General features: G+C 47.3%; 1 protein-coding gene across 1 annotated transcript; it reads left to right on the top strand.

Moving 5' to 3' along the window:
- Positions 1 to 14,322: 14,322 nt before the first annotated feature.
- On the top strand, positions 14,323 to 19,296 carry CHCHD1 (coiled-coil-helix-coiled-coil-helix domain containing 1). The gene is made up of 3 exons (XM_067537769.1): positions 14,323 to 14,498; positions 16,120 to 16,238; positions 18,743 to 19,296. The coding sequence occupies exons 1-3, from the start codon at positions 14,366 to 14,368 to the stop codon at positions 18,854 to 18,856; spliced, it is 366 nt and encodes a 121-aa protein (XP_067393870.1). The 5' UTR covers positions 14,323 to 14,365; the 3' UTR covers positions 18,857 to 19,296.
- Positions 19,297 to 25,333: the final 6,037 nt, after the last annotated feature.

Genomic DNA, 25,333 nt, shown 5'->3' with positions numbered 1-25,333 from the left:
AGCTGTAGCTAGTTCAAAGGCCCCCGGTTGGGGCAGCAAACAGATCAAAGGTCCCCGGCGGGACAGAGTTTGCTCCCCAACGGGTTAGCAACCAGTTCAAAGGCCCCAGGCGAGGCAGCAAACAGTCTAGCTCCCCATACGGGGCTGCCAACAGTTCAAAGGCCCCTCGCCTTGCCATCATCCTCTTCCAATTCCAGGGTCAACTCCTCCGGGTCTGGCCCCGGTGCGGCCACGTCCTCCACGTCAGCGTCGGGCAACTCCTCCAGGTCTTCACCCCTCGGGATCACCGGGGTGTGTGGATCCGGGAGTACCGCAGGGCCCCAGGTCTCACACTGCTCCTTCGCCGGTGCCTGGCTGCCGGCCCTGGTCCGCTTCCCCGGGTACCCAGTCTTGGTCGGCTCGCCTGGGTACCAGGCCGCAGGCAGAGCTGGAGGGCCGGCAGGGACATCCTTCCCCTCCAGGAACTGGCCACCAACTGAGCTTGTGGGCCTCTCTTTTGTACTTCCTGTCCCGCCCCCTCGCTTCCGCATAGGCAGACAGGCAGTCACTGGCTCCGCCCCCACAGGCCCAGCCTGTTGCTCCCCATCAGTCTTGGAGGGAGGCAACACCTCCTCAATACAGTGATACTGACAGTTTGTGTTTTAAAGGTTACAAATCTATACATTTTGGAATCTCAATGTCTGCTGTCATTAAATAATTCTTCTCTGACCTCCCCCTATTACCTGGTATACACATATCCATAACTTCTTGCAACTGTGAAAATTTTATTTGATATAACTGAAAAAAAATGCTTTAAAATAAACATTTATATTATCCATAGAAATTATATTTAAGAATGTCAAATTCTGCTAAGCCTACCATTAAATCCATTGATGTCTGCTGTGTCTGGCAGCTTCTCGGGATGTTTTCACTTTTCTGGATGTGGCATAATGCACTTGGTGTGACTCCTGCAGGAGCAGAAGAAATTAGCTGCAGAGCAACAATATTTCTAAGGCTATGTCTACACTAACACTTACTGTGGTATAACTTATGTCGCAAAAACCATCCCCTTGAGAAACAAAAGTTACACTGACCTGAGCACTGGTGTACACGGTGCTATGTTGCTGGAAGAGCTTATAGCTTCTCCCACCGACATAGCTGCCACTGCTCTCAGGGCTGAAGTACTTAAGCCAGTGGGAGAGCTCTCGCCCGTCAGCTCTAGAGTGGCTACATTCGAGAGTTCACAGTGGCACTGCTGCATCGCTGCAACTCTGCTGCTGTAAACTCTTCAGTGTAGCCATAGCTTAACAGGGTCTTTTTCCCTTCCCTTTTGAAAGAAACTACAGACTCATTTGGCAGAGGTAGATCCATGACTGAAATGGAACAGTGATAATAGACATCGTTGCATCCACACTTTTACTATCCCCATTTCTCCCGTTCCATGTGAAAGTGTTCATTATCTTTAACATTCCCCTGTTTCAGTTATGGACTTAACCTTTTCTCTTCACAATTGTCAATTTTAGCACACCCAGTATGTGCTTCTGTTTGAAAATTTAGCTTTGTATGCCATGCACCCGGTGTGTAATGTTTATTTACCCATTCACTAAATACATTTTATGAGCCATTTCATACACTGATAAAGAAAACCAGTGTAGTCTGCAAGTTAGAGCAGGGAATCAGCAGTGAGAAGATCTGGGTTCTATCCCTAATTCTGCAACTAAATTGCTGATTAACCTTGCACAAATCACTCAACCTCTCTGTTTCTCAATCTAGTAGGTTAGGGTAATAATACCCATCTCTCTGTTTGACCCTCAGGTGAAACGCACTGTGTAAATGTGAAGTATTGTAGCAACATAATATAATCAAACTTCAGACCTATAAATGTCTGTTAGTGGGAAGTTGCATAGGCTTGGTTGCTACATACATTTATTGTCCTCTGTCTTGTCTTTCTTTTTAACATACAATTAAGGAGACATTCATTCATATTTTGGTGCCTCCTTTGCAGCACGTTAATAAATAAACAGACCTTGAACCAAAACATGAACACTAGCTTAAGTCATTTCTCATTTAATTACTCAGTCTTCCTCTGTGATAGGATTCTCCTTCCTTCTCTCTAGCTTTTTGATTCTCTGTACACTTCTCATATAAACGAAGCTGGATGGGTGGTCTAGATGGAAACTGCTGGTCTTGTTTTTATAATAAAGGTGAAAAATAAAAACCAGGTAGTAACAGAATATACTTTAGGTATTTTATCTTGTAATTTGAGTACATTGAGTCATCAGAGGGATAATAGGAGGAAATACCAACCATAAACATATACGTGGCATGGCATAGGCAGAGGTCTATCCTAATGATTTCTTTACGCCTCTGTTCTTTTAGAATAGGTCTTTAGGCATGATGATTGTTTAAGATAGTGCCTTTCTAACTATCATATCCCCTCACCACGAGAATAGCTATTGTTGCTAGCATGTAACTTCATATTGGCCATATACTGTTAGCATTGAATAATTTAGCTTATATTTCTTTCATAGAACTAGTAATACAGTATTTCCTTATGTGTATGCAGATTCATCATAAACATTTTCCCTGACTCCTGTTCAAAGTTCTCTAACTGCAATTGTTTTGATTTAAAAGCAGCTTTAATGAGCCTCTTTCAATAGACTGTTTCCTGTATTTTGCATTCATTTTCAGTGCTGTCCTGTAAGAATCACCCTCTTTTGAATTGCAGTCACATAGTGATGAATTTACAAAAATTGAATGAAAGGGACTATATTTTCAATTGTTTTAGGTGATGTGACTTCTCTACTCCCTCCCTTACACAGGGGCGTTCTCCCAAGTCTTGTATATTTTTTAGCTCTTAAGTCTTTTGTACAGTTTTCTCTTCTACTTCCAAGCTTCTCGTAGCAATAAAAGGAGAGATTGGATTAGCTGTAACTGCCACAGTGTCTCTGGTCTAATATAGGTGTGGATTATAAACCATGTGTTTTGAGGTATATCCTTCGTATGTAATAAGCAGGGCATGAGCATCATGGCTAAAATCTTCCCTCCAGTGCTTAGCCTGAGTGACATGGCTGGCTGCAGGGAAATCTCTGCAGAGAGAGGAGGAGGGTAAGGAATCCTCCCTCCTAAGCTGCACTGCACAACTGTTGTCATTTCTGCTCCATGCTAATAACTGTTGAGCCCCCCAGCTCCCTGTCATATCTAGGCTTCCGAGTGACTTAGGTACCTTTGAAAATGGCTTAGGTCTCTAAAGTCACGTAAGCTATTTGACATTTTTCCCCAGTATCTCTCCACAGGTCAATGCTACTTGGAGCCTCTTTATCTTGAGCTCTATGGAGAAGCCAGTGTCCATCCAAAGGTTAAAGAAGTTGCAATAAAATTCATGGTGTAAGGAAGATTAAAATAATTCTTGTTTCATGGGAGAAAGAGTGATAGCAGATTATGCCTGTTTCAGGGGAAATTGGGTATTTTATCTGCTTAGCTGCAGTGTTGCCATCCTTCACAGAGGCCGCTATTTCTAGGAAGGACATAACCAGGCTGAAAAATATGATTGGGTGATGATGACACAGTGACATCTTTCTGACTATGGTATTTCCAGGACTGATAAAATGTTGACCGTTTCCCCTTTGAAGTACTACTTAGTGGATCAGTCATTCTCAAACTGATTGATGGGCCACCAGTGGTCTGTGGAGTCCTTCATGGGTGTAAGTAGAATGAAATATTCTCGGAACCACCAGATAGGACATCAGGGGTATGGAGGTGTGTGTGAGGTAGTTGTGTGTGATGATCTAGCTCACACAAAGTGGTCTGCAGAGTGAAACAGCTGGACAATCACTCTCCAGATGCCCCTTCTCTCTCCCTTATAGAGTGCATTCTGAACTGAACTGGGACACATTAGTTCTTCAAGTGCTTGCTCATGTCCATTCCATTATAGGTGTGTGCATGCCTTCGTGCACGGCTACCAGAACTTTTTTCCCTTTAGCAGATCCCATAGGGCCGGCTCCGGCACCCCTTGGAGCCCCGCGCAATGCCGTGAGGTGCTGCCGGCCCTACTCCCCCTCGGTTCCTTCTTTCTGCTTGTGACGGTTGCTGGAACTATCCTTGCTTGTCTTGCAAGTACTATTCCCCTTGTTCTGGACTTTGTTTTTTCTGTTACTTATCCTTAGATAGCTTAGTTAAGTAGTAGTTAACAGAGACTTAGGGTAGTCCTGCTGGGACTTAGCTGAGACCAGGGCGGTCACCGGGCTTCAAACTGTGTGCCTCCTGCAGGAAGGCTTTCCTGCTCAGCGACCCCCATGATAGCTGCCTGAAGTGTTTGGGGGAAGCCCACCATAAGGACAAGTATAAGACCTGCAAGGCTTTCAAAGCAAGGACTCAAAAGGACAGAGAAATCCATTTGAAAGCCTTGCTTATGGAGGCAGCACTTTGCCCGGCCTCCGAGCCAACCCACTCTGTCTCGGTACCGAGTGTGGGGTCAGTAGCGAGTGTGCCATTGGCACCGACCATGACTCGGCACCATGCCGCTTCCCCGACGCAGAAGAAGAGGAAGCGGCATGGGGAACACAGACACTCCCCCGTGCCATTGAAACGGGCAGGGTTGAGCACCAAGCGTCGCCGAGGTTGGCCCGTGGAGACCGTCTTTCCAGAGCCAACGTCTCCAGTCAGGGAGCCTCTCCCGACTCCTGGGAGTGGGGGAGCCCCTCTTTCATGCGGCAAAAGCCTTGTTGGCCTTGCCTTCACCGCCTCCGCCCCGCCCTCTACCAAGGGATAAGGGGCTCGTGTTGCAGGGAAAACCCATGTTGGGTCCCCCTGATTGGCTGAGGAGATCCACAGTATGGGGAGAAAGATCTCCCGACGGACAGTCACCTAGGGTGGAGCAGCGCCGCTCCCCTAGCAGTCACTCCAGGTTGGGATCGTCGGACTGACCTGCACCAACACAGGACGTGGAGTCTCCCTCCCGATACCAACGTCAATCCCCGGCACCAGGAGCAGCTCACGCCAGGAGATGGCACCGGTCGAGGTCACCCACCGAGCGCTGCTCCACAGATGGTTCCTGTTCCTGTCCCCAGCATGAGGAGTTCGCCCACACCGAGGCGGCACCAAACCCAGTCGCCAAAAGCTGACATGGAGCCAAGAGGCAAGCGGCGCTGAAAGTCGTCAGTACCAAGACAACGTTTCGGTACATTTAGCTCCACAGAGCACGACCCCGCACACCAGCACGGTTCGCGGCGCCGAAGGCATCCCTCGTCGTCATCGAGGTTGACGGCGTTGAGAGGGCATTCTCCGGAGAGGCGGAGCACCCAGGACTCGGGACACCACTCCTTCCCGGCTCAGTACTGCAGGGCAAGGGCCTTGGACTCCGATGCTGCTTCAGGGTCCTCCCGGGGGGGATAGTCGTTGGACGAGTCACCATCAACAAAAGATGCCAGAGCCCCCGATGCAGGTAGCCACCAGATGGCTTCAAGGGCAGTGGCCACACCAATGGCCTTATTGGGGCCCCTGGGGTTTCCAGGTGGGGCCGGGACCCCAATCTGTTAAGTCCTTGGGGGTACAATCGATGCCTCCAGTACCGGGGAAGACCCATCACCCACCCTCGGAGGGGACCTCTGTGAGTACCGCTTGTCAACAGGAGAGGGCACCACTTCAGGCTGCACCCCTGCAATCCTCCTCCCACTCCGGACAAGGCAGTCTCCCAAGACCACTCAGTGCCACTGGATGACTTCAGGGCGCACCAGGAGCTGCTCAAAAGGGTTGCCACCAACTGGGGGCTGGAGGTGGAGGAACTGAAAGAGGCTACAGATAATCTCTTCAATGTGCTGGCGGCAGCTACCCCAGCTTGGGTAGCCCTCCCCGTCCATGAAGGGGTCCTCAAAATAGTGAAGACCCTGTGGCAAACCCCTTCTTCAATGGCCCCAACGTCTAAAGTGGCTGAGAAGAAATATTACGTCTCAGCCAAGGGGTTTGAGTATTTGTTTACCCACCCCTCCCCTAGGATCCTGGTGGTGGATGCTGTCAATCAGAGGAATAGGCAGGGGCAGCCGTGGTCCACTCTCAAAAACAAGGACAACAAGAAACTGGACTTGTTTGGGAGAAAAATGTATTCTACGGCAAGCCTCTAGTTTAAGATTGTCAGTCAGCAGGCTCTCCTGGGCAGGTATAATTTTAACCTGTGGGACTCCCTGAGATGCTTTGCTGAGGCCCTGCCCCAGGACCAGGCCCTGGACTTTAATACGACCATGGAGGAGGGTACCACAGTAGCTAGAACAGCACCCCAAGCGTCTTCAGATGCGGCTGACTCGGCGGGCAGGGCTATAGCCTCTGCCATCTGTGTGCAAAGGTGCTCGTGGCTCCAATCCTCCGAGCCATCCCAAGAGGTTCAGCAATCCATCCAGGACCTTCCCTTTGACAGGTCAGCCTTGTTTTTGGACCAGAGTGATGCGAAGTTGCACGGTCTGAAGGACTCAAGGGCCATGCTTCTCTCCTTGGGCCTATACACGCCACAGTCTTGTAGGTGTCAGTCACGTCCCCAGGCACAGCAGCAACAAAGGTTCCAACCTCGGCCATTCCTGTCCTACAGACAAAGGGACAGAAATAGGGAGTCTAGGAGACGTAATCCACCCCCGAGCTCCTCCTCAGCCCCCCAGCAAGGGCCCTCCAGGCAGGTGGGCAACCAAAGGAGGCACTTTTGATGGTGCGCACGAGGGTGTCACCCCAACTGTTCTCCTGGATCCATCCTGCCCCTTTTTTGAATCGCCTAGCGCCCTTCCACTCCAAGTGGGCCAAAATTACTTTGGACTGCTGGGTCCTTGGGGTAGTTTCAGTAGGCTATGCCCTCCAGTTTGCCTCATTTCCCCCAAACAGCCCTCCCTCTCCATCCCTCTTCAGGGACCCTTCTCACGAGAAACTCCTTATACAGGAGGTGGAGACCCTCCTCAGCCTGGGAGCGGTGGAAACGGTCCCTTAGGGCATGGCAGGAAGAGGCTTCTATGCAAGGTACTTCCTCATTCCCAAGGCGAAAGGGGGTCTAAGGCCCATATTAGACCTGCGTCGTCTCAACAAATATATCAAGAGACTCAGGTTTCGCATGGTCTCCCTAGCTTCCATAATCCCTTCCCTGGATCCAGGAGACTGGTATGCTGTGCTCGATCTCAAGGACACATATTTCCACATAGCTATCCTCCCCAGCCACAGGCGCTTCTTCGCTTCATGGTGGTTGGCTCCCACCACCAGTTCACAGCCTTACCCTTTGGCCTCTCTTCGGCCCCAAGGGTGTTTTCCAAATGCATGGCAGTGGTGGCTGCCCACCTGAGACGAAAAGGTGTACAAATTTTCCCATACCTGCACGATTGGCTAATCAGGGGCAGGTCCAGGTCCCAAGTGCAGAGCAGTGTGAGCCTCACTTGCGCCACTTGCCACAGGCTGCGCCTGTTGATAAATGAACAGAAGTCCAAGTTAAACCCAGTGTAGTGCATAGAATTAATTGGGGCTACCCTGGACACTTCCCAGGCCAGAGCCTTCCTGCCCCAACCATGCTTCGAGGCAATGGTCTCCATCATCTCCCATCTGCACCAATGCCCCATGACCACAGCCAGGCATTGCGTGCAGCTGTTGGGTCACATGGCAGCCTGCACCTATGTGGTGAGACTTACTCGTCTGAAGCTCAGACAGCTTCAGGCATGGCTGGCCTCGGTATATGTCCTGAGCAGACACCCCCTGGATCAGGTAGTCACAATTCCCCTGCCCATCCTAGCCTTCGTAGACTGGTGGAGGACCCCTCGGGCAGTGCTGAAGGGCGTTCCATTCAAGGAGCTAGTCCCCTCAATTACCCTAATATCGGATGCCTTGGACATAGGGTGGGAGGCCTATATCAGTGCCAACCTTGGCACTGAAGGAATCTGGTCAAGAGAGGAGAGGCGCCTGCATATCAATGTGAAGGAGCTGCGGGCCATTTGCCTAGCGTGCACAGTGTTCCTCCGCTTCCTTGTGGGCAGGGTGGTACAGTCGCTGACAGACAACACTGCAGCTATGTACTACATCAACAGGCAGGGGGAAGCCCACTTCTCAGCCTTCCGCAGATTTCCATATGATAGCCTCTCATCTCCCAGGAGTGAGGAACAACGAGGCGGACCGCCTCAGCAGGTCGTTTTTACCCCACCACGACTGGTCACTACACCCAGAGGTGGCGTCTATGTTCTTCCAGACGTGGGGCTCTCCACAGGTGGACCTGTTCACATCGGCCTGGAACAAGAAGTGCACACAGTTCTGTTTTCTCCATGGTCAAGAGACCGGGTCAATTTCCGACGCCTTCCTCATGAACTGGTCAGGGAGCCTCATGTATGCGTTTCCGCCCATTCCTCTCCTGCTCAGTGTCCTACTAAAGATCAAGAGGGATAGAGTGGACGTTATCTTGATCACTCCAGCCTGGCCGAGACAGCACTGATTCAGCATGCTGCTGGACCTTTCAATCGCCCCTCCCCCTGGAGCTCCCAAGACAGCACAATCTCCTGTTCCAGGACCACAGTCACATGTTGCACCTGGACTCCCTGCATCTCACAGCGTGGAGGCTCTATAGCTGACGGAAGGCGAGCGAGCCTGCTCGGTGCAGATCCAACAAGTCCTGCTTGGCAGCAGGAAGCCTTCTATGCAGGTCATGTATCGGGCAGCTATTTCGGCATTCCATCAGCCACTATAGGGGAGATCACTGTTCTCCTACCTGATGTTGGTCAGGTTCCTCAAAAGGGTAGAGAGGCTCTATCCACAGGTCCATGACCTGGTGCCTCCCTGGGAGCTCAACCTGGTCCTCTCGTGACTCACGGGGCCTGCCTTCGAACCCACAGCTTCATGCCCTCTGCTCCTGCTTTCCTGGAAGGTAGCCTTCCTGGTGGCCATTACCTCTGCAAAGAGGGTCTCCAAGATTAGAGCGCTGACCTCGGAGCCCCCTTATATGGTGTTTTATAAAGATAAGGTTCAGTTGAGGCCACACCCGGCCTTTCTGCCCAAGGTGGTTTCCCAATTTCATTGTAATCAAGATATTTTTCTCCCTGTGTTTTTTTCCAAACCTCACAGTTCAGAGGAGGAGAGGAGGTGGCACTTGCTGGACGTGAGACGAGCCCTAGCCTTCTACATTGAGCGCACAAAGCAGTTCCAGAATTTGATGCAGCTCTTCGTTGCAGTGGCCAACCGGATGAAAGGCTCACCTGTCTCCACCCAGTGCATCTCCTTGTGGATAACATCGTGCATCAGGTTCTGCTATGAGCAGGTGAAGGTGCCGCTTCTGGGAACCATCACAGCGCACTCAACTAGAGCTCAAGTTTCTTCTACAGCCTTCCTGGAGAGAGTGCCCCTGCAGGACATCTGCAAAGCCGCCACCTGGTTGTTGATGCATGCCTTCACGTCCCACTACGCCATCGTCCAGCAGGCAAGAGAGGATGCGGGATTCGGCAGAGCCGTGTTGAGGGCAGCTCACCGGTAACTCCTACCCACCTCCAAGGTATTGCTTGTTAGTCACCTATAGTGGAATGGATATGAGCAAGCACTCGAAGAAGAAAACAAGGTTACTTACCAGTAACTGATGTTCTTCGAGATGTGTTGCTCATGTCCATTCCACAACCCACCCCCCATCCCCGCTGCCAGAGTTGGTGAAAAGAAGGGACTGAGCCTCATATAACGCGCCTCATATATCATGGCATGTGTGCGGGGCTCCAGGGGGTGCCAGAGCCAGCCCTACGGGGTCTGCTAAGGGGAAAAAGTTCCGGTAGCTGTGCACGGAGGCATGCACACACCTATAGTGGAATGGACATGAGCAACACATCTTGAAGAACAGCAGTTACTGGCAAGTAACCTTGTTTTACTGCGTGAACAAACAGTTCCCAAGGGGTTAGGACCTGAGTATATTGAATTGGAATCCATTCAGCAAGGATTTCAGAGATTGAACTAGCTATGCCAGATTAGATAAAGAGCCACCTGCCCTTGCCCACCTAGTTACTACTCCACAGGCAGAGCTACTCCCCTACAATTACCTGTCTTCTAATTGCTAAGGGCTGCTTTGACTGGGATGATAGATAGCTCCCTCGGCACCTCTTAGAAAATGTATTCATCAGCAGTATGCAAAAAGGCAGCTCATCTCATTTTGCTCAGAGACCTCCACTGAAATTAATCAGACACAAAACCCTTTTAGTGATATGACCAGCTGAGCCAAGGCATATGTCACGCCTTATCAAACTGCACTTCTCCTTCTATGACTCAGAGACTTGTCTCAGAGCCGGCACTTGAAGATACATGGGCACTGCAGGCTTCAAGAAGGGGGGTGAAAAGAGTGGAGCTGCAGAATTATTTTCCAAAGCCCTGATGTGACTGGTATCCTAATTTGTGTGGTTACTCAGATTTCTGTTCTTAAACTTTACAGTATAAAAACCTGTACTGGAGAGTAGTTAGGCTTGAGGAGGCTCTGGGCAGCTAGAGACTGATCTGGATATCTCAGAATAGATCAAAGCAAATCATAACTTGGGACAGTTCAGAAAATAATGAGGGAGCATCAAGGATAGTGTATGATAGTTTAGAGTAGATCAGCCTGGATAGGAATAGTTCTGAGCAGTTGAGGATCAGGATCAATTGGGATAGCCTGGAGCAGCTCAGGATAGTACAGGGAGGTTTAAAGAGGTCTAGTCTAATTGGGATTGCTAGAAGGAGATTGGGGTAGGTAGTGGCAGCTCAGAATAGAAATCTAATCTATCACTGTGGTATTCAAGTGTCAATATGAGTCAAATGGAATAGCTTGGGCAGATGGAGTAGCTCTGGACTGGGTGGAATTGATGCTCTAAGCATCTTGAATCAGATCAACACAACCATCTGTCAGGGATGATATAGATAATAATTAGTCCTGCCATAAGTGCAGGGGACTGGACTAGATGACCTCTCAAGGTCCCTTCCAGTCCTACGATTCTATGAAACTGAGTACAGGGCTCAAGTATAATTTTTTCAAGCCCATACAGATCTCCAAGATTTGCAAATCTCACAAGATCTGGACAATGGAAATAAGTTTCTATAAATATCCTCAGGCATGATCTACAATTTAGCCTCAATTTTTTCCTCATGGTAATGGGGGTTGCAGTCTGGGCCGGGTTCCCCGGGCCTCCGGTTCCCGCTAAAGTGTACACTTTCCCCCTCCTCCCCCCACGTGGGGGCCCTGACTGAGTATAGTGGGGAAAGTTAGGGCTCTAGACAAATGAGGATAGTTTGGGGATAGCTCATGCTGGATCAGGAAGGGGCTAAGTAGAACAGCTAGAAACAAGTTGGAGCAAATTGTATTCTTTGAGAAGGATCAGGACAGTTCACAATGGATTTTGGTATCGGGATGGCTTGTATGGTTTTGAAGCAGGCTGCATTAGGGCAGCTCATGAGGTCGTCTTGTGGTCTTCATGCATTTATTTGTTTGCACCACAATCAAAATGCTGGGCTCAAAATGTTGGCTATATGAGGCAGCCCTTACTCCTTTTGGAAAGTGCTCAGGGCTTTTTAACTTCCTCGTGGATGGTTGCTCAAGACAGGCAGAAGAAACCTTGGTGTAATTTCTCACCAGTTAAATAGATGACAACTTGATCTGATCTGAAGGATGGATTTATTATAGCATAGTGCTAACATCATTGTAGTTGTGATGGAGGAGGTTCTTGCAATCTAAGCCTGTTTCAGGCACATATAACTTCCTGAAGACAAAATTATCTTTTGAGCTGAAATTTCTCATGCCTTTTTTCAAGCCCAATGGTTTTGCCCAGCTAGTCCATCTTGACTGTTTCAGACCCAGGCCAGGATCCCCTCTTAACCATGTTTATTCAAATTTGTGATTATTAGATTGCAAATGCAGTTTGAATTTTGGATGCTCTTGGGTTGTGCATCTGGGATTTACAGTGGAACATGCAGCTCTGTGGTTCTTCAGAAGGGCTGCCAAATAGACCAGGCTCCTTCTGAGTCATCTGAAAAGTACAAATTTCTCTTACCCCTTCCATTTGTGGTTCTGATATTACTGGTGTGAAGTACAGCCTGGAGCCACCCTTGCTCCCTCAATGTTCCCCTCAGTAGTTCCCCCACATGTCTCAAAACTGAGCTCCTTTTCTCAGGGCAAGTGTTTCTCCATGGTGCATGCAGACATTGTCAAGTATATACCTCAGGCCAATGCACTCAGCCCATCCCAGGCTCCATGCCAAGAAGACAGTATAATGCAGACAGCAGTAACTGATGGGAAGCTGTTAAAATTTTCTCTGTGGAACTTTCCTCCTTCCTACCCTGCTTTTCTGGGGATTGTTTAAAGATAAGATTAGATTTTGAAGGTGAATGTGTCTGGAAGCTGCTACCACCATTAGCTAATGGGATTTAGAATAAGAGCTGCCCATTTACATCAAGTATTATAGTCCATTATCCCTTCTGTTCTAATAGCCCAGGGGTGGGCAACATACAGCCCAGCTGAGCTTTTAATCAGGCCCTCCAGCTCAACCAGTGCTTGTGTTGTGGCGGTGGCCGCTCCCCTTCCCAGTCTCGCCCCTTCCCCACGCCCCTCTCTCACCACGTGGGCCCAGCGGCGCCCTGACAGGAGTGGCTCCCAGCCCCAAGCAGTGCCACGTGGCAGCCGCTCCTCCCGCACAGCCCCACCCCTCTGTATGGCCCACCATACAATTTCTATATGCAGATGTGGCCCTCAGGCCAAAAAGTTTGCCCACCCCTGTAATAGCCCATGCCCTCCTCTCCTCTCCCATGCAAGACCAGGCAATCAATGCAATGGGTGAGGAAATCAGGAAAACAGGCCACAGGACAGAAAAACATCAGTAAATGAGCAAGTGAACCTCAAACACCTTGAAGTTCAGAGAATCATGTTTGTGACTGACATTTGCGAAGTTGTCTGAGCAGTTTGGAATCCTATTAAAGGATAGACATCCAAATCCTCTAGGTTACTGTGAATATTTCACCCTGTCTGAATACATGAAGCTTTTCCAAAACATCTGATTCTTCTGAGTCTGCACAAACCTCACAGCCATCTCACAAGATTTCCAATACTACCAGACAGGCTAGAAACACTACTGGAAGAATCTAATTATCTTCCACTCCCTGTTTCCTGTCCTGGTTGAAAAGCAGGAGTGGAAAAATATCTTCACTTCATGTGAACACTTCAACTTCCAAACAGGCTGGTTGAATTTGGTTCTGAAAATGGAGATGGGATTTTATTTATTTAGAGAATTCCCCTGACGTTGTTCATGGTTTTGATAAAGTCTGATTTTATCTTAAAAATAAAAAACTGAACAGAGCCACCAATATCAGAACAGATCCATCAGAGATCTGTCCAGTCCTATATGCTTTATTTTCCAAACTGAAACTTCCCAAATGTGGGCTCTGGTAATTCATGATCAGAGGGCATGGCAAAGTGGCAGTACTCTACTCAGGTTTCATCCACAAGCCCACTTAAACCAAGTGAATGTTTCTGCTGAAAGACTCCACAGTGAAACAGCTCAAGTTAAGCACCAGGTAACACATTAGTGAGACAAATGGGCAGTTTACTCTTCTTAGAGGTGTTATGTCAGGCCTTCTAGCTCCTGAGTGCGTTAGACAACAGGGCATTGAGTCACAGAGGGCTGCCAATTTCAGTTGGATGTATTCCTGGATCACATGACATAATCTTTAATTAAAAATTAATTGTTAATTCCTGGAGACTGCAAGACAATTCTGGGGGGTTGGCAACCCTAGCAAAATAGATCCTAGAAGCGTGGGCTCTCCAATGAGCTATTCTGCCCTGGCTTCTGGGATATTTTATCCCTAGGAATTTAAGGTTGGGGAGGAGGGATGGGAGAGACACACAGACATGCCCTGGATTTAATTGCTTTTACGTGTAACTTCAGGGGTTAGCTGGAGGATCCATTCAGTGTACTGACAGCTGACAAGACATCACTCCCCAGCTGCAGAGTTTGACATGGCAATACTGCACAGCTGCATTGCCACGGGGGGCGCGGGGGTGTCTAACGCCATGTGGCTGTGCAGCTGGGTGAGTGACAGCATGCGATGAGGGTTGGCCCTGCAATGCACTGAGGCGCAGTGTAGCTGTGGCAGCCCTCGGGGAGGGTGAGGTTTGCTGTGACGTCGTTGCGCTGGGCATTGCCCTATGGCTCGAGGGCGCGGGGGGGGGGGGAATCACAGCCGCGGGGCGGGGCACGTGGTTGGCGGAGTGCTGCCGGCAGGGGGCGCGCTGGTGCCGAGCTCGGGGTGGGGTTTTGCCGGCCAGAGCGAAGCCCGGCGAACTCGAGCCGAGGCTGGCCTGTCATTTCTCGAGGGGCGGGGCGTGGGTCACGTGAGCGGCGGAGGGGCCGGCGCCTCTCTCGCTTTACGGCCTGGCTGTCGCGAAGAGGGGATGGCGGCGCCCGTGTACCCGGCCTGGCTGGGGCGCAAGTTGGCCGCTGGGCGGCAGGGGCAGAGGCAGAAGCGGCTCCCCCGCCCCTTGGTGCTGGCCAATCAGGTGGCGATCCGCCGGCAGCACCTGGGAGGTGAGAGCGGGCGGGGGAGGGACCCAGGTGTCCGGCTGCCCGCTACCCCGCCCCCCCCCCCCATTGCCGGATCCCGGCCGGGCTGGAGCGGGCGAGCTGCGCCGTGTGATCCGCGAATGGGGGGCGGGGCTCGGGTTGGGTCACTTCATCGCACCTCCCGGGCAGCGCCCGAGGGCCACGGGCCGTGTGGGGGCGGGGCGGGGCGGGGCGCGCACGCGCGGGCAGAGGCTGGGGTTTGATACGTTTCCCAGAACAGCGTTTTTTAAAGGGAAGGTGCCCGAAAACGTTCGGCTTTGAAGGCGGGGGTCACCGCCCTGAGACTTGGTGCTGGTGGGCCCCCCCCCTTCTAGGGCCGTGCTCTGTCATCTTCCCGAAGCCCCCTTTGCTATTATTTGAATTCCGGGTGGGCAGCCCGCCCGCTGCTAAAGGCTTCTCCCGCAGCCTAAGGGGAGGAGCCACTGGGCCCTGGACTCAACCCGTTTCGTGGGACAACTAATGAGAAAAACAGGCAGGGGCGTGAGGGTCAAAGGGTCAAACGGAGGGAACTGGAAGGGGACACCGAGCAGAGAACCCTGGAGAGCGCCCATCGCTCCCGAAAGGTGTCTAGGGAGCCAGTGGACACGGCCCGGATGCGTGAACGGACAGCGAAACAGCAATAGGGCCCACAGTTGCAGAGCACCCGCCCCAGCCAACCTCCTCTCCCTGGTGTTATGGGCTAGGAGGAGGTTCGTAGCGGCCTGTGGGGAGAGAATAGGGGCACTTTTATATGAAGAACTTACAGAGGGCATGACAGGCTGGGACACCGTAAGAATGATCTAGTGTCTTATGTTCTTCAATGCTCTTATGTAAAGAGAAGTATAATATAAGTAATTTAACTTATTATGTGCCAGTTCTGCTATGATGTCACTGATCTTCAGTCCTGAACAAATAGACTTACTTGGGTGCCAGTTGTAATACAGGCAATATGTGTGATGCACACGTCAACTTTTCTGGTCTGCAAGGAGTAATGATAATAGCCATCCCACAGTCATCCAGTCTGCCACATGGAGAGACCTACATGGTTTTAGGCCAAGATAAAACAAATGATTGATTGAAACATCTTGCACTGTGTCCTGACCTATGACTAACATGCAGAGGGAGCAAATTCCACAGTTGGATCATTAAATAGCAATAGGGTGCTCACTCAATGTTTATAAAATATACATAAGTAAAAAGTTTTTGAAACTTGGTAAAATCCCTCTTTGGATGGATAACGAACAGCCAAAAGCCAAACTGTTACTTCTTCAAACCATGGCCCTAATTTCAGGTGGCTTCTGGGATATCCAGAATGTATGTTTGTAAAGTATGTTATGCAAAAACACTATGTAAATGCTAGATATTGTTAAGACTGGCTATCAGATGACTGGGATCTGAGCCATCATTGGACTGAAAGAAGTGTAGAGCATCTCGCTGTGAGCCAAAGTAATGCTGAGATTTCTTCTCTCCTGTTTTATTTTTCCTCTTCCCTCTCTTCACCGACTTGTCTTCTCTCTCTCTCCTGAGATTTATGTGATACAGAGGTTATTAATATGAAATATTCCTGAGTAGAGATTTTTTTTACTGCATTATTTCTTCCTTTTAGAGACAATGTGCATATCAGAGATGACATTAATGATGGCTTGCTGGAAGCAGAATGAGTTCAACGATGCAGCATGTACCAAGGAGATCCAGACATTCTATGACTGTGTGGCAAAAGCAGATGTAATTAAAACCTTTTTTGGTTGTCTTAAACTAGTGGCAAGGAAGCAGGAAGCCCTCGATCATTCTTCTAGTAGTGGCAAGGACAATGACACTCACTGTGCAATTTAATTTGTATTGTACAGATCTGAGGGAGGGCAATGCTCCACAACAAATCAGACATGCACTGCTTCTCGTATGTCTGAGGTCATTTGGCTGTGAGTAGTTTACATGGTTACCAACATTTGGCCAGTACAGCTGGTCCACTTTCAAACTAATCAGATGTTGAGTAAAATATAGAAGAGGAGGGTTGATGTCAGTTATATTCTGATAACCATGGAGTCTGCAGAAAACATTGCTCCCTTCTGCATGAGGAGATAGTCTTGAATGAGGGGTGTAAGACTCTTGGTGCTAGTAGATGATGTGCAGTAATCTGTGATATGTGTAGTAACTTTTCAGCCCTCGTTCTGGGCCTGCCATTAGCCCTAATAGAGTAATCAATCTGCAGCTCAATCTGCTTTTTAAATGTATGTGTTAATGTTGGTTCCTAAAGATGGGCAAATGTCTGTGCAAGGCAGGGGTCGATTGAGATGGTAGTGGGACTGGATGCCAAGCTCTGCACACAAATAACAAAATAGCTGGATTTTTCTGCTTGTAAACAACCCACTAGGATGCATAAAGCAGTCGTCTATTAAAACCATTATGCCAAATTGTCTTCAGGCTCTGTTAAACTATGGCAGGAGGTTTATAAGGTTCATTATGTTGTTTTGGGGCTTTTTCCAACTATAAAGATTAGATATTTTATTAAAAAAATTAAAACTCAGATACTTCATAAATACCAGAGCTGCTAGACAACTGGTGTTAGTACAATATACCAGACTGCACCTACTCAATCTGACACTGGGCTTTAGAAACATCCACTTACATGTGCAGAGGTGGGATAGGTCTTACTCTGTCACTGGATAGCAATGGAAATCCAAACCTTCTGGTATTGAAAATTGCTTCAAAAGTCTTTTAGAGCCTTCCTTGTGATCATGGGGGAACAAGCCAAAAGCAGGCCCCATGAAGGTGAAAATAGAAAGGGAAATTTGGAGAAAGAGGAGGATCTAAAAGTCATAAAGCAAAGCATATAGACACTGTGGTACTGGGTGACTGTGTTCCTATGTAAAGAAACACATTAAATTTGAAATCTAGTTGGTATTTAAAACCCCCCAAAAACCCCTGTACTACACTTGCCCTTAAGTCATTCTGCTAGTTCTATTTTTCTTCAATTATACCTAATCTAGAAAAAAATAATCTCTGGTGTGTGAAAGACTTACATAAACAGGAAACTGATATAGGAAGCACTTCAAATTACAAAGTAAACAAACTGAAAAATAGAGAACAATATTTTTATCTGTTTCAGTAAATAGGAGTTATTTATAACAGTAGTAAATTGAAGGATATGTTTGGGGTTTTTTTTAAGTTGATCGTGCCCATCAACGTCACCATTTCAAATGAAAGACAAGGTGGGGGAGGTAATATCTTTTATTGGACCAACTTCTGTTGGTGAAAGAGACAAGCTTTTGAGCCCACAGGTGTGGAAAAGGTATTCAGAGTGTCTCAACTAAATGTCAGATGGAACAGATTGTTTAGCATAAGTTGTTAGCACATATTCTGAGAGATCATTCAAGGCAGAGTGGCTCAGTAACACTTCTGCAGTTATAGGACAAAAAAGGGAGTTAGTGGGTTACAGATTGTTGTAATAAGCCATAAATCCAGTGTCTCTATTCAGTCCATGATTTTTAGCGTCTAGCAATTACAAATTTAAACTCCCAGGTGTGTCTTTTGAAAGTGTTGTGCAGGTTTTCTTTGAGGATGAGGACTGGTAGGTCAGATATAGAGTGATGACTTTGTGAAAGGTGTTCATTCACAGGTGATGGGTATTTTTGTCTTTTATAATTTTCCTGTGTCAGTTCATTTGAGACCATAGTGATTGTCTGGTTTCACCAACATCATTGTTGTTGGGGCATTTAGTGCACTGGCTGAGGTACACCACATGTGATTGGCAAGTGTTGCATTCATGGGTCTTGAAAGGTGTGTTGTGAGGGGTGTTGATCATTGAATCAACCTTAAATGGTCCCTTAAAACATGTGCTAACTACTTACACTGGACAATTTGTTCCATCTTGCATTTAGCTATGATGTTTGGAGTATCTTTCCCACACCTGATGTGCTCTGTGTAGCTCAAATGCTTGTCTCTCTCACCAGCAGACATTGGTCCAAACAAAAAGATACTGCCTTACTCACCTTCTGTCTGTAATATTCTAGGACCAACAGGGCCACAGATACACTGCATTTGAAATAGGCTGCAGTCACTGGCTTCTGAAAGCAATCTTTAGGATTATCCAGGCAATTGTTACCAAAACTCTTACTCACTGCGCAAATGGTTTGCATTTGAAATGACTGTATCATTAGAAATATTGCTGGGATTTGTGCATGAATTACTTCAGCAAATAAAGGAGGTTAATAGTTTTCTTTGTATTTCAGGCAGAGCGTAAGGAAAGACTTAAAGAAGAGTCGCTGGGCCAGATGGGAAACTTATCTCCAAAAACAGTGAACAAACTGCTGAGGAGGTTCCCTAATATCACAAGTGATTTTTAAAGGAAGACTTGCTTTCCCAAGTAACTGGAGGCCACTAGCTAAAGCTGGTGTTCTCTTTGGAGAAGGAATTACGAGCAGTGATCAGTGAGCATTTGCGGTTGACAATGTCTCTCAGCATTACTCAGAGGTTCTTAACTTGAACATTTCTTTGTTGTGGAATGGGTCACTTTCTCCATTAGCTGAGATTGTTCTATGGGGCTACAGGTTTTTGTGATGACAGGATGGATGTTTGCTAAGCCATAATGTGGTCTTGAGTCTTGCTTCATTGTGAAATAAAGTCTAAGGAATTCAATAAATGAATTTTTTCACAAGAAGGTTGTGAATAATACTTGTGTGTTTCAGCAGACTCTACAGCAAGCCTCCTGCCTGACTTGAGAGTCGCTGGCAAATAGTTCATTACTCAGTTTTGAATAAACTTACAACTGATAACAATGGTAAAAGCATGCTTCACCAAATGTGTATTAATCTTGCCTTTCTTGCCCTCTGAAATTTTTGGAACTTCCATTCATCTGTGAAGAATGACCAAGAATGGTAGAAATCTAGGACCAACTCTCAGAGTAGTACCTTTTTACATTTGAGGGAGATATCAAATGTGACTTAGTCTAAACTAGGAGTACCTAGGTTTATCTGCTTTTCAGGGGGAAAAGAACATAGGGTTTGCCATACACTGTTCTTCTTAGCTGTACTATGGTAACATCACACAAGAAGACCCACTACCTGGCCTGCATAGCTTATAGTCTAACTTGACACTCTCCCTTGGGAGGGAGGAGGTGGGGCAGGCATGTAATGGATTTATTTTTGTTGTTTGTAATACAGTAGCGTCTAGGGGCCCCACCAAGATCAGATCCCTGTTGTGCTAGAAGTTTACTTACAGACATTCAGAGACCGTCCCAATTCAGAGACTGCCCCAATCAGCTTACACTCCACATGAACAGGACAAAACAAGTGGTGGGAGAGGAAACAGGAACAGAATGGCCAAGTTACTTTATCAAAGGTGACACAGCAGGGCCGAGTAAGGAGTTGAAACGAGGCCCCTGATTCCCAGTCTCGTGCGTTATCCATACAATTTTTGCTCAGTCTGATGGGTCCTAATTATCTGGTTTTCTTTAATGGTAAATTCATGAACAGTGGTTACATTGGATTGTCCCACAGGCTAACCAGTATAAGATGGCTGACACTTCTTGTTGGCATCATGGGTCTTGAAGAGGAATTTGAAAGAGTTAGAGAAGATGATACCCTACCCATTGGTCCAGTGCAGAAGTTCCATGTGTAAAGGCACACCTCTCATGTGGCCTAGATTTTGTGGTGCATTCTGTATTGCAGGGGTGTATTGGTTTCCCTGGCCCCAGCACTGCCAAGCCATAGGGTGATAGGTGGATGAAAGACTTGCCAAATACTTTGTCTAAAGAGAAGGTGCACTAAGCTGGGAGCAATGAGGCCATGAATTCTAAGATCATTTCTCCCACTGACTGTTCTTTCTATTCTGCACTCTAAAACCTATAGTGCTGAGCATAGCCTGAGACCCCGTACTCTGCTGGAGAGATGGGTATCTTGTTCTAAATGTACCTGATATGAACAACGAATGGCATCCTCTTACTACAGGTCAGGTTTTTTTCTTCACCCTTCATCTCAAATAAACTCATTCAAATCCCTTTAACTGTATGTTCCAGGATAACTAATCCCAGATTTTACAATTGCATTAGTAAATTCTGCAGTGCTTCTCATCAATTTAGTTGCCTCCTCTGATCATTTCAGTCTGTGCTATATCTGTACAGTAGCCATAGTATGTCACACTTGGGTCTTATAGTTGCTAAAATATTGAATGTGCTCTGGGTTTTTTCCCCTCTCTTCCGTTAATGCACTTAGGCATTACAATACTTGTTACTTTTAAAAAAAACTACTTTGGCAGTTCACTTGGCTCTGGATTTTATGCTATGATCATTGTGTCTATTCTCACCGTGTCCTCAGCAGTTATAGCTGCTATGATCACCCTAAATCTGGCTGTTACACTTGTAATTAAGCAGAGAGTCTATGGTGGTGAGACAGACTCTTTCACTAACAAAAATAGTCCCTGGGATGCTTACTGTATGCAACTGAGCAGAGGATGATTATCTCCTCTTAATGAGTTCTGTGGGAGCACTGCTGGATGATGTATGTGATGATGTTGCTGGATGTACCTGTTGGGTTCTGCTGCTCCATGTGGCACCATGAACTTTCTGAAAAGTATTGCACTTTTGTAAGAGGAAAGTGGGGAAAACATTAATTAAATCAAAGCTGGCTAGCTGTTTTTCCCTCTCTAGGTAGGATTAATAAATTTAAGCAAACCTGTTGGAATTCCTTGATCTTTGTTTCTTCCACTTACCTTACAGCCTGAGTACTACCAACTCTGGGCATGATTGCTCTCTTAAATCCCTTTCCAACCATTTTGTCACATAAGGTCTTTTAGGGAGCAGGCAATATTATCTTTTCATTTCCCTGAACACAAACAGTGATCTCCTAGGAGGCAGGAAATAATTCAGAATTCCTGAGGAGGCAGCACCTATACGTGAAGGCATGAGATAACTTCCTTCCTGCACCCATTTTACCTTTCATTGGTGTGAGTAATATCAAAAAAGGAGGAAAACAAAAGTCCTAACTTAATGCCTGTATCTTTTTAGGCCCACTGACTTCTGGACACAGTGCCACGGGGGCTGCATTGATATAGTGTGAATTTGCTAAATACGAGATGTGATTATGCAGATTTGTTTTAATATCTTTGCTCTCCAACCTCTCTCTGGGGGAGTGGATATCCCTTAACATCACCACATTCATGTCACTAGAGTGGAAGGAAGGAAGGAAGGGAGTAACATGACCAGTTGGCTGTTAACCATTCTCTTCTCTCCCTGCCCACACAACAGCCACAGGGAAACCTGCTGCACTACAGTTATGTTCTAGGATGCAAAGCTGATCTGGATTATCTGGCTCGATTGGTTACAAGCACATAGATGGGGAGAGGCTGGGAGGGGGGTACTGTAGCTTGGTTCTTTAGCTCCTGAGTTAATGTGGGATATCTCCACATTACTGAGGGAGTAAAGGATTGCCTCTCCTGAAGGATGTGCAATCAGGGACACTTCCTAATCTTTAAACAAATGCTGTTCTCTGTGCTGAAGCTTGCAAGGCCACAGCTTGCTCTCCAGTGAATCCAGGAGCAGTCTTGCCATTGACATCCCTACGAGCAGGATTTGCCCCTGCAGTAGCAGCAGAAAGCAATTCCACCTCCCCGCTTCTTGACAAAGGGGGATTGGGATGTTGCATCTCTAACAGGAAGACTTAAGCCTGAGCTGTGTCCATTCAGTGACTATGAATAGTCAAAGGGAAGGAAAATTATCCCTCTGTCTGTATGGGGGCACTTCACCAGTGCTGTGGTTACTGCTTTGCACTACCAGAGAGGAGAGAGGGATCAGGTCCTCAGAGCAATAGCACTGCAGGGGAAGGGAAAGCTTTTCCTGAGTCAGAGGGGTCAATGCAGACCCAACATAGGGCTTTGGAGGGATTCTAAGCTAGTCTGCTGGATATGGCTGAAAGATTTGTCCCTGGGACCAAAGGATGTGCTTTATTCAAAGAGGAGTGGGGGGAGGATTTCTCTTACAGATACACACTGGACTTGGGGTGAATTGCATCTAGTTAGGGCTTGTCTACATGTGAAAGTCATAAAGTAAGATGAAAAACTTTAACTGCTATAGTTATGCCGGGATAGCCCCCTTTTGCCCCATGTAGGCACTTATTTTGGTAGAAGAGGACCCTTTTCAGTTTAGACCAAGCTGAAAAAGCCACTCTTATTCTGGAATAAAGGTGTCCACAGGGGCAGTAATACTGAAATACTTTCGTGGTGTAATTACACTGGTATAACTGGTAAAACTTTCCTGTATGGACAAGCCCTAATCTCCCTTGCAGAGTATGAGACTGTGTGTGCTGGTGGGGAGGGAAAGGGCAGCTTGGCCCTTGGAAGCCTTTGAAACCAAGTGGGTTTTGCCCAGCCCAGTTTCACTTGCTGCCACGCGTTTGTTTCCTTGATGCAGTAGCCAAACTGAAATAGTGTCAGGCCTCAACAAGAGTGAAATAGTAGCCCTGATAACTGAGCCCATGCTGCAAGTTCAAGTGTTTCATGAGCTGTCAGGCTACCTTCTGCTCTTGCTCTGCCTTTTCCTCAGAGAGAAGGACTTAGTCTAAAGGTTATATATCAATGAACACCTTCAAGGGAGACCCAGAGCGAGACATTTGCTGTCAGCTGACACAGAGCGGTGATAAACTTCCTCCTGTTGAGCTTGTGGTGAGTTGCTATTTTACTCTTTTAGTTTGAGCATGTTCCTACCCTCAGTTTGCATTAGGACAAGCAGTCCTAGAACTCTGAATTCCCTTTCTTCTCTTCCTGCCTCTGCCACTGCTGCCTTTCTGTGACGGCCTTGCTCGAGGCAGAGTCCACCAACGACTAGGCTCTGCTTTCAGCCTCTCTTTTTGCCTGCTCTTCTGCCTCCCTGTCTGCTTGCTTAGTGCAGTCAGTGCAGAGATTTGTTCCTAACTAGATGATTGTGATTCTTGGCCAGACAAGCAGTGCCCACTGCATACTGCAGTAGGATCCACCCCAGAGACACTGCTCCCCTGTCCCATCTTCTAACAGCATTGCATTGCATTTGATAAGTGATTGTCGATGAGACAAACAAGCAAGACGGGAATCAATTAAGCTGGTAAGGGGCAGGGAGAGAAAAAGAGGCATTGCATCCAGCCAAGAGGGACGGCACCAGCCTGTTCCATTCTTTTGTGCTGAAAGTTTCCTGGGAATCTTATCTATGTGAAACATTGACTAGTGGACTTTCCCCTTCTGAGATTCAAGATTAACTCTTTTCTAAGGCAAATGCCACATTTCCATTTTGCAAAACTTCAAAAGCATTAATTCCTCAGGAATAAAAAAGTATAGGTAGAGCGACTATCCACTGAATTGAGGTGGGAGCAGCATGGAAAAGGAGAACCTTCAAATTCTTGAACTGTGTCAAGTGGATCCACCCACCAGCAGCTGGAACGTGGACAGGGAAGCAGAGTCTCTGCTTATTTATTAATGATAAACATTAAGGAGTGTATAAATAAATTAAACTAGCACTGCCTATAGTGGGCAGCAATAACAACCCACTACTTGTGGCAATTTAGGATTCAGCTCAGACCCATGAGGGATTGTGTCACTGCCTGCCCTGGACCTTTGGGTGCCTTCAATGCTGCCCTGCTCTGGCTCCCAGTCCGGACACCAGCTGCTAGCAGACAAACATGAAGGTCACATGCTGGCTTTCACCGCCCAGCTGCTGCAGTCCTAGATTTCCATAAAACTGTCTCCTACAGTCCCAGCCCTCTCTGGGAACATGCACAGAAGTTATTTAGTTTTCTGCTCCTTTAAAGAGACACAAATGCCAGCTTATTATCGTGACCAGAGCTAACAATCTCTTAAATTCAGTCAGAACACTGAGTTGGTTTAGATAAAAAGTAAAACAAGTTTATTTAATCAAAAAGAGAGGTTTTAAGTACAAGGTATAAAGATAGAAAGGTTACAAATAAACAAAAGTAAGAGTACGCTGTATACTGGCTAAGACCTAACTTAACAAGCTCCTGTCTTTGTTCAAGGTAGTTTCCTTACCAGATTTCCTTTTCCAGCAATGGCTGACTAGCTCTTAGGATTCCCACAGAGTCCATGGTGCTGGTTTTCCTTGTTTCCTCAGGTGAAGAGTAACAGAGTGGTTCTCTGCTCCTCTCTTGATTCAATAAACCTTTGAAAAGGCTCTCTCAGAGTTCATTGACCCTGCTTCAAAAGGCAGGAAGGCTTCCTGGGGTGCAATCTGTATCCTTCCTCGAGATTATTAAGTGTTCACTTGTTCCCTCCTTTCTCTCCTGATGGCTTTGCTTGCCAACATGCTTTTCAGTGTCTGTGGTCACACCTGACTCCATTTACATGGGAGACACATTCCAACAGGTGGAACCGATTCCTGTATCTGGAAAACCTTTTTTATTAGCTCCCCGACAGGCCTGGTTTAAACACATTTTAATCATAAGTCCAGCACATGTGTGTACTTGTTTGTGGGTTGACCATACATACATCACACAAGAATATTAATCATCAGTGAGTTGTTAGTTTTCCAATGACATATGACATGACACCTTATAGATGCAGCTGATAATAGCAAGTTGAATGCACTGACACTCAGAGCTAGATACCAGGGAGCCCCTTGCCTTCTGGCTTAGGGGTGCTCTTAGAGTCATACCCGTTATTAAGCACCCCAGCCCACCAAGTGGGAATAACTTTCCAGCCTTAGCCCAAGGTCATAGAATCATAGAATATTAGAGTTGGAAGGGACCTCAGGAGGTCATCTAGTCCAACCCCCTGCTCAAAGCAGGACTAACCTCAGCTAAATCATCCCAGCCAGGGCTTTTGTCAAGCCGCAGTTTAAGAACCTCTAA

This window comes from Emydura macquarii, unplaced genomic scaffold, assembly GCF_026122565.2.
Source record: "Emydura macquarii macquarii isolate MOO-44397 ecotype Brisbane River unplaced genomic scaffold, CSIRO-AGI_Emac_v2 contig_67, whole genome shotgun sequence".
NCBI lineage: Eukaryota > Metazoa > Chordata > Testudines > Chelidae > Emydura > Emydura macquarii.
The sequence above is the reverse complement of the archived record's forward strand: the minus strand, read 5'-3'. Positions and strand labels throughout refer to the sequence as shown.